This window comes from Prionailurus bengalensis, chromosome D1, assembly GCF_016509475.1.
Source record: "Prionailurus bengalensis isolate Pbe53 chromosome D1, Fcat_Pben_1.1_paternal_pri, whole genome shotgun sequence".
NCBI classification, from domain to species: Eukaryota; Metazoa; Chordata; class Mammalia; order Carnivora; family Felidae; genus Prionailurus; species Prionailurus bengalensis.
In genome coordinates, this window is record NC_057346.1 from 25395724 (window position 1) to 25409009 (window position 13286).

The 13286-nt window shown below is 45.4% G+C and overlaps 1 protein-coding gene across 7 annotated transcripts in view; it reads right to left on the reverse strand.

Annotated features, from left to right (window-relative positions):
• ETS1 (ETS proto-oncogene 1, transcription factor) overlaps positions 1-13286 on the reverse strand; it is a 131936-nt gene that overhangs the window by 29970 nt on the left and 88680 nt on the right. For 5 of the 7 annotated variants that reach the window (XM_043579799.1, XM_043579793.1, XM_043579794.1 and 2 more), the window contains 2 exons: positions 3283-3402; positions 1559-1759 (listed from right to left, as the gene is read on the reverse strand). In XM_043579799.1, the coding sequence (XP_043435734.1) occupies positions 1559-1759; positions 3283-3402 (321 nt within the window). Of the gene's footprint in view, positions 1-1558; positions 1760-3282; positions 3403-9051; positions 9058-11519; positions 11622-13286 lie in introns of those variants that run through there. The other 2 variants (XM_043579795.1, XM_043579798.1) reach the window with 2 other exon arrangements.

A 13286-nucleotide genomic window follows, 5' to 3' on the forward strand; every position in this document is an offset into this window, starting at 1 on the left:
CCGCAGGAGTCCATATTATTATACAAAGAAGGCAGGGCAGGAAGTTCAATCAAAGAAGACCTACGTTTAAGGAAATGAGCGATCTAGAGGAAACCACCTAATCTGCCCTCATTTTACAGATGAGGACACCAACGGCACCCGCGCTACTCTTCCCATCTCACGGGGCTGTTTTGAGAATCCAGAGACAACACGTATTTGAAAGCACTCCGGGAACAAGGAGGTGCTGCGCAGTTATTAACGACAGCTGTGATCACAAACGCTCCAGAAACACCTGGCGGCTCCATGGAGCTCAAGAGAGGGAAACAGCATATCAGTAGAATATATTTGGGTTACACGGTCTGGTAGAATCCACCTTTGTGTTTATACGCCAATGGTTACATCAGATCTGTTATGAGCCTGCCCTATCTCTTCCCTCTATAAACAGGTCACTCGTGTCAACACGTAGGAGTGGGTGTTTGTGCAGTCACAGGGACATGTCGGGGTTTCGGGAAGCCTGTGCCCGGCCGTCCTCAGGCCTCAGGCGTGGTAGCCGCAGCGAGATTCACCTAGTTCTTGACTGCGTTTATTTATTTATTTTCCGGCAGAGGCGGAGGAGAAGGAAGATAACACCTCTGGGCCCAGAGGAATCTAATTTGGGGCTCTCCTGAGCATCGAGGAGTGGAAAATCTCCTCAAACAAAGGAAGGTATTATATGGAATAAAAGTTCTAATCCAGAGCTCTGCTCCCCGCCTCCAGCGTCTGCGCCATGGGCTGGAGCTGGTGACCACAGGGAAAGGGTGGGCCTGGGTCAGAGAGGCCACCGGGCTTCTAGGCTTACAGTCAGCTGGAGGGCACCGCTGACTGCTGGTAACTGCAATTTATTTTAAGAAGAAATTCAGAAAAATAAGTGCAAAAACACCCAAGTTTGCCGCCTGCTGCTGTTTCTATACTCAGCCAGGACTGTGGTACATGAGTCACTTGGTCCAAAAAGGTTGGAAGAGGCTCGTAGGGGAGGCCATGTCATTACAAGGTTGCAACATGGTATCCTGACATGACCCCGGTGTCTGTTCTGGATGACAAAGGTATACCACACCGCTGTAACCCCAACCCCGTTACTGGGCAGGGAAGCCGGTCTTATTAGTTAGCTCTGAGCACCGAAGCTTTCTTGCGGGATGTGGACAGGTACCACACTGGCATGGATCAAGGGAATGGGTATGAAGACTGCCAGGCAAAAAACAAAAAAAAAAAAAACAAAAAAACAATTATCTGTCTTGGAGCTGGCCGAAGACACTGCTCGAAGAGAACATGAGTTTAAGATAAGGACGGAGATGAGAATTTTGCATCGCAAGAAGCGTCCAGAGTGCAATCTTGTGAAATATTACAATCTGGACCCCTAATACACAGGAGAAAGAGAAACTAACATTTACTAAGCACCTGCCACACGCCAGCCTGACATGCCTCCACAGCCCGTATTAAGACCTCGAGGGGACACCCATACATCATGGCATCGATGTCCCACCATTGGGTGTATTCCCTCACCTACCGCTGCGGCAGCCCCACCCGGCCTCCACACCGTTACCTTTCTGCAGGATCTCGAGATGTTCCCACAGAATGTCCCCGACGAAGTCCGGGGCCAGCTCGAGAAAGCAGTCTTTCCCTAGCGCACAGAGAGCTGCTCCATTCATACAGAACTTCTGGAAGTCCACACCTTTCAGGCTGAACTCATTCACAGCCCACATCACCCAGTCCCGCACATGGGTTTCTGTCCACTGCCGGGGGTCTGAGGAAAGAGAGCAAAGGGAGATCCAACAGGTCACGTTTTACCTCTTGCCCATGCCCCAGACAGGACATTAAAGGATCTGAATGTACTGAGGATGCTCTCTCATTTACAGATTTAGGAAGCACCTGCCTATAAAGGCATGTTGTGGGGCACCTTTTATAATACTCCCCCCCAACACTCAACATCCCCAACTTCTCTATCTCGCCAGTTAGGAGATCACTATCATCGACCAAAAAGTAATACATGAATATTCTCCACCCTTCATTAAAAAATTCACGAAGCTCCTCTCTCACTGCCTTATTTCCATTAGGTTTTTTTTTTTTTTTAAGTCCAGGACAAAGGAACAAAATGGCTTCTTTAATAGCAATAATGACAGTCAAGTCTGTTCTAGAGATTGCACTCACCTGCCCCTGCTCTTCACCGTTATAACTGACTTGAGGCATTATCATTACTCATTTTTACCTTGGCTAATTACAACTAGTAATAATCATAGCAACTAGTAACAGTAAGTCAAACGGTATTTGCTAATAACAATATTATCAGGTGCCTGTGTTCATCACAGCAGACATCCTGCAAGGCTGGAACAGCATCAGAGAACAGACAATACATACTCTTCCTACATGGCCTGAGGTGGAACATGAGTACATCAGCGTGGCCCTCACAGAGTTCAGAGGGCGGCAGGCTGTGGTGCTCACAGCAGACCTGCTGTCAAGGTCACCCCCTTCAATCTAGCAGATGACTTTATGAGATGCTGGCAAGCCAGGGGTCAGAATTCCCTTTGTGAATATTCTGCTTTATGTTCTTGATAAGATGTTGGACATTGCTGTCAGCTGAGGTTTGTGGGAAAATAGGACATACACAAGAGAAGGTTTGGAGACGCATTCACAGAATCTAACATGGGGGTCTGACTGGGCTGGAAGCAATAGACAGCATTACCCTTACTCAACAGAAAAGTATTCTTTCTGCTCTCAATTGTTCAGGAAATGTTGCTTGCTGAAGGCTTAAGTGTTCTCCAGTCATTTGTCCTTTCTGACAACTCCAGTCCCCTTACATTCCTAAATAAACCCTTTCAGATGAGAACACCCAAGTATAAACACATTTCACCAAAGTACATGGAAAAGAAAAGAGCGATCAGTTAAATTCCAAGGAATGTAGCTCGCTGAGTTCATCCAATGATGGCCCAGAATGACTTGAAGACTGTGTTTTCCAAGCTTGTCTGTGCTTTGGAATTGCCTGAGAGGCTTCAAAAATACTGATGCCACCAGGAATTGCATGTTAATGGGTCTGAGACATGGCCCCCGGCTAGGGATTCTTTGAAGATCCTGAATCTCATGTGCAAATAAGTTTGGGAACCACTGTCCTAAGACCAAGATGGCAGTTGTCAAACCCGGCAGATGGGAAAACATTAGCATGGAGGCACTGACCAAAGTATGATTAGCAATCACGTCTATCTCACTCTATAGGTGAGAAAACTGACCTCACCTAAAGGCCTGATCCCATCTCTTTTTCTATCAACAACATACCTTTGGGAATTCCCAGTCGTTGCTGTTCTTTAGAGAAACCACTGAAAGTAGCTTTCAACGCTTGAGACATCATTTCTTTGCTGCTTGGAGTTAACAGTGGGACATCAGCACATTCCATATCTGGAAGAAAAAAAAATATCCTATGAACAATAAAAACAACATGGGCGATGGATGTTAGCTAGACTTACTATGGTGATCATTAAGCAATATATGCAAATATCAAATCATTATATTGTACGCATGAAACTAATACATGCCAGTTATATCTCAATTTTTAAAAAACTAATAGGTAGTTAACCACCCGTAAGATATGATAGGACATGAATGGTCTGAAGAAAGCAAGTTGAGAAATAACTATACTAACATCCTCACCAGGGCAGGTGAAATTTGGGGGGCTTTCCACAGTGTGCTAGGCCCCTCAAAAAAAAAAAAAAACCTGACTCTTGCCTAGAATGATGTGCATCCTTCACAAAAAAAAAAAAAAAAAAAAAAAAAAAAAAAAGCTTATTCTTTCTGTGTAGCTTTATTAATTCACCCAGAGTCCCTACTCACACTTCACATTCACTGAGAGTGTTATTGTGACTACATACTTCCAGTTACCTATGAAGAGGAAATAACATTCATTCATTCGACAAAACTGAGCACTTGTCATGTGTAAGGAATCAAGAGAAAACAGAAATGATCCCTACCCTCCTGGAGCTGGGTTATCAGATTCTGGCAGGGGATTCAGTCATTATAAAACCATTTGCCCAATTAAACATTCGAAGATGTCAATAAGGGCTTCAAAGGAGAAGCAGGAGATGAGATGTTAACGTGAAACAAAAATTCCGTCAAGGCTGGAGGAACCTGAAAGGGTCTCCCTTAGGAGAAGAGACGTGCATGACCAGAGATCTAAACCATGCATACTAGTTTAAAAAAGGAAAGTACTCTAGACCAGTAGTTCTCCAAGGGTGGTCCCCAGGCCAGCTGCATCATCATCACGTGGAAATTGTTACACATGCAAATATCAGTCCCACTCCAGACCTCCTGAATCAGAACCTCTGGGGGAGAGGGGGAAGCCCAGAAATCTGTGCTTTTAACACACAATCCAGGGGATCCTGATGACCATGGTCCTAGACAAGGGGGAGAAGCACAAATAAAGGCTGTGAAATGGGGGAAACGTTGCCTGTTTTAGTATCAAAAAAATGAATGCAGTGGGAGCAGAGAACCCCCAAGGACAGTTGTTTGAGAGAGGAAATAGACAAGCGCAGAATCTGTTAAGGGGTCCTGATGGATGTGAAGTGGCCCCACACTATAGTTCTGACTTGCATTTCCCTAATGATTAATGATGTCTAGCATCTTTCCATGTGCTTGCTGGCCAACTTTGTATCTTCTTTAGAGAAAGGTCTATTCAAAGACTGTGCTCTTTTTTAACGGAGTTGCTGAGGTTTTTGTTGTTGTTGTTGAGTTTTAGGAGTTCTCTACATACCCGAAAGAGTCGAGACAGGGTCTTAAAGATCCGTATCCTTCTGTTCACAGCAGCATTATTCACAATAGCTAAAATGTGGAGGCAAAGCCAAGTGACCATCAAGAGATGAATGGATACGCAAAATTTAGTGTATACACGCAATGTGGTCTTATTCCGCGGGACAAACCCACACATTACGCTAAGTGAGATAAGCCAATCACAGAAAGAAAAATTATATGAGGTACTCAGAGTAATCAAATTCACAGAGACAGGAAGTAGAAAGGTAGCTGCCAGAGCCTGGAAGGAGAAAGGGATCGGGGGAGTTTAACGGGGACAGAGTTTCAGTTTCACAAGATGGAAAGAGTTCCGGAGGTGGATGGTGGCAATGGCTGTACAACATTGTGAATGTCTGTAACACCACTGACCTGTACACTGAAAAATGGTTAAGATGGTGAATTTTACGTTAGGTGTATTTTACCATAATAAAAAAAAAAAAAGGAGAAAAAAAAAAAGAGAGAGAGAGAGAGAGATCACCTTAGCTGTTCTGTAAAGAATGGTTGAGGCAGTGACTATGAATAGAGGTGGGAAAATTTGGTAAAAAGTTATTGCGTTAGTTGCAGTGAAAGATTATGGTGGCTTTGAGTAGGGAGACGGTGTTACAGATAAAGTAGGTGGACAAAGTTGAAGTGCGTATGGGAGGTACTATCTATAAAACCTGATTTCTGTAGGTGGTGAGGAAGAGTAAGGTATCAAAATCTGTACATTTGCAAACATGTCGTCTTTGGCTACATCCATCTGTATTTTTATCTCTATGTCCAATCCCTCTAGTACTTGGAGAACAGGTTCAAAGCAAAGATCCACAAATAGGGCTCAAGGTAAAAATTCTCTGCATTCAACGCAGGCACAAGTTCCTATATAAAAGCCAACCAGCAAAGAAATGACCTGAGAATTCCTACCAGCCATCCCGTCCGTGATCTTTAGGCAGTGATTACACTTTATTGCAGTAATTTCCAGAAGCCCTCTTCCTCACCCTGAATCTGGAGTGTATCATATGAAACTGACTTATTCAATGGCTGAGTTCCAGGCACGGCTACTGCAGAAGTTCCTCGACTAGCCATCTCTAAACCCTGGCCACTTAAAAAACTTCCCTGGACACATAGAATGTGTTATTGGCTGAATAAAATGGAAACACAGAAGGGAAAAGATGACAATAGATGACCTCTGCAAAAAGGAGCAAACATATTGCCTCTGAATATCAAAATGAATGGAAACTACATTATAAGAAAGGAGAGCCAGCACTTGCCCTCTGGTTTGCTTTGGGGGTTGCTGTCAGGAACCAGCTTGGGGTCCAGCTTTGCCCTGAAAGGACAGAAGGGTTCACTGCAGCAGCTCCCCAGGCCCTGCCACGGAGGGTGAATCTGAAGGTCTAGGGAGTGGAGAGTCTGGGCTGCCCTGGGACAATGCCCCCGAACATCTAGTAATCTAGTGGAAAAACCAACATGCCTCCAGGAAGGTTGACAAAATGATGGAAAATCCCAGATTGTTAAGAGGGAAAAATGGGGGGGGGGGAGCGGATCAAATGTTGATTACATAACATCCAGCCCTTCAAATAATGGAGTAATCACATGAGTCACCAAGAAAGACATCAATGCCGCCCCTTTGTGCCTACTCCACACACCCAAGAACAGCTAAGTGCGAGGTCCAGAAGTGTCTCCACTTAGAGTCGAAGTCAGCTTTACCTCAGAGAAAGTAACTTTTTCTTTAACCCCAGAGCATTATTTTTGAAAGGGACGACCAACTGTAGCATCCTTACCTCCCAGCACGCAGAACATGCGAGTCAATCAACAAATGGTCAGTGAATTCAGTGTTGTCCCAATTTGAATCAACCTTCCTTCCCTTCACGCCTGTCCAACACAAACCCACGAAGTCGAACGGCGTGGGTTTTGTTTTGTGTGTTTGTTCCCTCCACTGATTTATGATTCGATGAAAAGAACTTTACTGATGGCGGATACTGGCCGGGACAACCCATGTGGAAAATACAGGCCAGGCCAAACGGACAAAGTGATTATGCTGCAAGCTGAAGTGAAGGAGGAGATTGGCTAGGAGGCCCCAGGCATTTTCTAAACAGAAGATGCCAAGGTGATGTGAAGGCCAAGGATGACAGCAGAAAGCCTGAGAAAGAGGTTTCCTGGAGTCTGCTTCCTATAACTCCACACACTCTGGAAGTATGGCCTGGACAGGACTGCTGGGCTGACAACTCTCCATGCGTGTTCCTGCTTCCTGTTAGGGAACCAGCCTTTTCAGGCTCTCGCTTGCTCTCTCCAAGAGAAGCAGCTGGAGTTACTTTCACCTGTCCACCTCAATGCCATCTCCAAAAGCCTGGTCCACACGCTGTCAGCTGCAGCTGTACAGCACCCATCAGCTTTGTCCCTGGCCCAGGACACAAAGTGCTGGATCCTTTGGAAAAGGGCTCACAGCCCAGCTGACTGGCAAAGGCCAACCCCACAAACTTGGGACACCTGCACTTGCACTCGATGAGCTCAGCAGAAGGCATGTCATTGCTCCTGGACCCAAAGGATTCAGACAGAAAAGTCAGAGCTATTCTCCCTTGTTAAAACGGGTGGAATGCTGGTTTCAAAAAATTCAAACCTCCTCTGCAAGCGAGTGAACAATCAGCCAGGCCCGTCTTTATTAGCAGGATGGGCGCTGTGTTTAAAAGACGATGAACATACCCAAGCAGACATTAATCTCAAATATTAAACTCTTTTTGTATAAAATACGAATGCAAAATCTCCCCCCCCCCCCACCGCACTGCTAATCCATGGCTGCAGCAGTTCTATTAATTACACTGATCAACAATAATAATGACATCATTACACGGGTGGAGAATCCAACCTGCTGTAGCCCAAGCAGGCATCCCTGTCATTCCTGCCACATTTGGTCTCATTACCCATTATAACATTTTTGCACTAGGTACCAAATATTTCTAATTTTAGGAATGGCATCTAGAAATTAATCAATGACCCCCCCTGAGAGAAATTAACTAATTATATTTCATGGACAGGTACTAAAATGGCCTTCATGTTAATATTTGTATTGGCAGTATCTTGAATTTAAATAACACGTTTGTCTCCAAATGCTGAGAACCTGACCTGAAGATATATTATGCCAATACAGTGAAGACTAAACAGGATGCATTAGAAATTGAAAACATTATGAGCGTATCAGGTTTCTAACCCAGTGATTAGGTTAGGACCCTACATGTGGGTTAATATTTATAAGAATCACCGTGAGTTTTGGAGAAAAGAGTTGTACAGAAGCTAGGGAATAAGGAATAGTCCCAAACTCCATCTTACCAAGATTGTACAGTATCGAGGCGGAAATGAGCACGTAGCACTACTTGAATCAGTAAGGGCATAACGAACCAGGGGCCTTCTGAACTTATGGAAACATCTGCTCATTTTTCACTGCGGCCTGACCCGTGAACAACAGCTTATACACACCCCATGGATGGTTTAAGTCAAACGCAGAACAAGGGTTTCGATTCACTCATATGCAACTCAAAGTTTAGGGCTGTTCGATGTCCAAGAACCCATGCAAGACATTTTCATGTGACTTTTCACACCATCCCTTTAAGTCGTTTGAAACCAAATGGCTCGTATCAACCATGTTACATAGAATCTAAGCCTGAAGTGATGTGTGTTCTGGGAAAAGTCAGGCCATGGCCTTACTGACCTGAGATGTTTCTCCCCTCACCATTCTCAAACTACAGAAGAAAAGGGGAGCATCGGGAAAGGAAGGGTTAGGTGATGAAAGACAAAGCCAAGCGCTAGAAACGCCAGGTGCATTATTCCAGTCTTGCACAGTCTCGCACAACCATCAGACTGGCCAAACCCCAGCAGGTTACCATGATAATTAGCTGTGTGTGGTGAGTGCTGTCCCAAGGAAGAGCAGCCTGAAAGAAACACCAAGAATGAATAACATGCCTTACAGCCAAAAGCTGCTTTTTGGTCCACAAAGATCTTCCATGAACACTATTTCACAATATCACCCGGGAAACTTCTGAGGGTCCTGGGAAGATATTACAGGATACCCATTTTACAGATGAGGAAACAGAGCTCCAAGGGAGCAAGAGACTGGCGTGAAATCACAGAGCAAGCCTTTTTTTTTATGTTTATGTTTATTTTTGAGAGAGAGACAGAATGGAGCAGGGGAGGGGCAGAGAGAGAGGGAGACACAGCATCCGAAGCAGGCTCCAGGCTCCGAGCTGTCAGCACAGAGTCCAACGTGGGGCTCAAACCCACGAACCGTGAGATCATGACCTGAGCCAAAGTCGGACGCTTAACCCACTGAGCCACCCAGGTGCCCCACAGAGCCAGTCTTTGAACTCTTCAATCCAAGCTCTTTCTACTCTACTCCACTGATGCAGCAAACAGGAACAGATCAGAGATCCAAGAAAACTAAAAGTCTGACAGCTCAGAGAGGGGAAAATGGGACTTGCATTTCTTTCTTTCTTTCTTTCTTTCTTTCTTTCTTTCTTTCTTTTTTGGACTTTTATTAGTTTGAAAATTAGACACATTTGAGGAAATAATTATAAACTTAAAGTTTATTTCTTAGTTTGACAATTAGATACATTCGAGGAAATAATTACAGACCTAAGAACTAGCCCCATAAAGACATAATTAAAAGCCATTTACAGAATCAACTGTAGTCTTGTCCTTGTCCGAGGGAATACGGGTAGGGACGCTTCCTTCCTTCCATACAAAGTACCCAAGTGAAATGACAACCTGGCTTCCTTCCTTGTCTGTGTTCACCCCTGAGTCACCCTGATGTGTGATCATGCACATCATATAAGGTGCATTAGTTACATAAGGTCTTACTGAAATACGTTTCTTAAAGTGAAGGAAATCAAGAAGAAATCTTCCGGTTCATAGGGGGAGGAAATAAGAACGACAGTCCCAAATGGAAAGAGAGCCCCAAAGACAAGGGGGAAAGATGGCGTGGGGGGTGTGCAGGGGGCTTGACCCAGCCTGTTGCTCAAAATCCCTGGGTTCTTATCCCAGTTTTGCCACTAACATAATCACCCTGGATAAGTCACTTAATCGGGGCATTGCTACAAAGAGGTCTGTTGATAGGTCTAACATCCCTCATAGCATTTTGAATTTTCCTTATGGCACTTTTCAAACATACACCAAAGTAGAGAGACTAGTACAATGAAATCCCATTCAAAAGCTATCAAAACACTACCCATTCTATTTCGCCTCCTTCCTCACACACTGAAGACATGTAAAGCTCATCCCAGGCCACACGTCCTCTCACCCACAGATATTTTATTGTCACGAAGACATTCTCTAGGTAAAGGAGGACCATAATGTGAAAGCTTACGTGAGACAGATAAACTCCTGGAAAAAGATGATAAAGATTACTTTCCACGGTGCGTACATTTTATTTACTGGCCCATCTGAACCACAGAACTTGTTTTCAAGCAGCACTACCATGATCTGGAACGTGAGGAAGTTGGATCAGAGAGAGGAACTCAAATCGGGATGGTAAGCCAGTGCCTTTGACTCCCGTGTCCTACCAGAAGAGACTGCAGGGATCATTGTTCCTGATGGTTAATGTCCGCATGAACTTCTAACTGTGACTTTGGAGTGTGCAAGAAAAGGCTGGAGCTCCTGGGAAGCATCCAAAAGGGAGTGCCAAGCCGCCTAGAAAGTCCCAGTGTGGGACGGAAGGCATCTTTACTCTTTTAGATCAATAGAAATAGAAAAAACTGGCTGTGGCCAGCAACTGATAACGGACTCCAGAGCAGCTTGTTCCTGGAAAGTTGTCACTGGTCTCTAAGAGGACTTCCCCCAGTGAAGATACTGGGATCTCTGAAAAATGTGAAAGGGAATCTCAAAACCCATTCCACGGCCCTCTCTCTCATTTGCGGAAGGGTGGATTGGAACTGGGCATGAAGAGACCTGGAAGGATCCTCTTTCTCCCACGCTCCTGAGTCTAAAGCCTGTAGCAGGCACTAGATCGTATAATCCACAAAGCTTCCGGCTGTGGTTAGTGCAATGAAGGGAAATCGATGTCCCTCCTCAGCCCCTCGGCTCCGTTGTCATAAACCTAATGATGTGACGGCAGTGAGGGGCAAGCAGGACTCTGCTCCAGCAAGCACATATGGCGTGGTGCCCTTGTGGAGCCATCCATCCCTACCAAATGGTCCATCACTGCCCCCAAGTAATGGGACACCATGAGCTCTGAAACAGACTTCTCACAGCTTCCGCCCTTCTCTTTACATATCCAATCTCCTAAGAGTCACGGGCCAATAAAAAACCATCCCAAAGGCGGGGGGGGGGGGGGGTAGGGGGTGGGAGAAGTTGTACACAAAATCCTCAATCCACCCTCCAATGACGTGAGTGACCAAAATTGCAAGCCAGTCTCCAGTGACAGCATCTCGGCTCCACTGCCAAGGTGCACCGCCACTGGGGAGTGCACACCTCTCAGGTACGACATGCCAGCGCAGAGGTAGGTGCCCCTTCTCAGGGGGAAGCCGCCTCGGGACAAAAGAGATGGTCCTCAGCGAGGCACAGCATGCTCCCAAGTGCACTGGGACAGCGGCCTCGGGTCCTGCAGCCGGGCCTGGGAAAAGAAGCCTGCAGAGAGGACTCCCGAACATCGAACATCTGTAGGAAGTGACTTCAGTCCGCTCCCTTCTTCCCTTCATCCACCCTTGCCCCATCCCCCAAAAGGAGTTTTAACACATTATTACCGCCGAAGTCCTGAGGATTTGGTGACTCACCAGGCTCACACATGGTTCCAATGAGCCCTTGACCATTACATGGTAGGGGAGCAGGAAAAACAAATGAAAGCAGTTGTAATTCGGCAGCGCCGGAGTTCAGACCTGCCAGACAAAAGGGATTGCAGGCATGTTCCCAAATCCGTTCAGGCACCTGACATGCAAAGCTATTTTTAATCACTGGATTTATTTCTTTCCTACCCCCTCCACCATCCTCCACCTCAGCAAATGTTTCGAAGTCAGAGCAAAACCCAAATTAATTCCAGGTGTTCAGGGAAACCCAGAGAGGCTCTTCCGTTCCAGAATCTGAGCCAGAAAACAGAACTGCCCCCTGGGCCCTACAGCTAAATTTTCTTGCTCTTTCCTTAGAATAGTTCAACTCTCCTACCCTAAACGTTGGGCAAATGGCCTGAAAGAGGAAATATAGGAACAAGTGGAAGGACTCCTAAATCACATGTTGTTTGTTTGTTTGTTTGTTTGTCTGTTTCTAGCAGCCCTGGCCAAGTGAAGGTGCCAGAGACAGGGTCTCCAAGACCACTGAGACAGAGCATTCTTTCGTTACCCAGGATTCTCTCCCCTCCTTGCAGTGAGGATGAGATTAAATTAAATTAAACGTGTGTGAAAATGCCGGAGCCTACTACATAGTAGGTGCTCAGTAAATTCTTGGTGACCTGAACTAAAAAGTGTCTTGAAAAAATACCAAGACTAAAAACAAAAACAAACAAACAAACAAAAAATGTACACAATTTTATTTCCTGATGTTCAAGAGACAGCAAGGAGAAGGCCTCTGGCCATTTCGCCAGGTACAAGGAAGCACCTGAGAAAATGAAAAACTTATTGCAAAAAAATCTGATTCTGAGATGTCACTGGAAATTGACATCTCCTGAATCTGGCTCTTTGTTTTACCAGACTAAGCGGGAAATCTGCAAACGAGAGAATCTTTCTTGCAGCAACAGCCTCTCAAATGCGTCCTGCCAGGAGAAGACCTCACAGCTACAGGATCCAATGCACCGAAGATGCCTTTTGGTGTTCAGCACTTCCTAAGAGTGCCACTTTAGAGCCAATGTGCCACAACACAAAATGGTAATTCTGTGCTCAAAACTCTCTTCTGTAGGTTTGCAGCTTGCCCAAACCCAAGCTGCACTTGACCCCAATCACGTGCCCTGAAATGGACTGACTCTCTCGCGATTTAACTACTGAGATTAGGATGCCTGCATAAAAGGCCCGGCTCCATAGAGTATTTTCAAGAAAAACTAAAAGTTCTTAAATGATCATGTAAAGCCATTTACAGAGTGTGTCACGTGTTTCATATCATTTCCTGTGGGCAGGATCACACTTGATTCCCACCATATCACACATTTTACAAGTCCTGAACATCCCCAAACTGTGCGACTTCTTTGTCATGAACACCACGGAGAAAAACACACAGCCGTGTTTCCACATTATTCAGGACGAAAGCATGAACCAGCCCCTTTCTACCCCAAGGCTTTGCAGACAGTTACAGGAGATCCTACTGGCTCTTCTCCCGTCTCATACTTCTGTGAGGGCAAACTCCTGTCCTGCCTTCAACTGAAATCCCCATGACAGGACCATTGGCTCTTGGTACCCATGTGGCAGAAGATAACCCCACCCAAGATGACCCAGGGAAATATGTGACATCCTACATCTTGCTTCCACCACTCCTAGTTTACGTATCAGTCTTCGATGCCTCACAGCCTGAGATCCCGGAGATGCTGGTTAACTGGGCTGACCAATTTATTTCACTTCAAT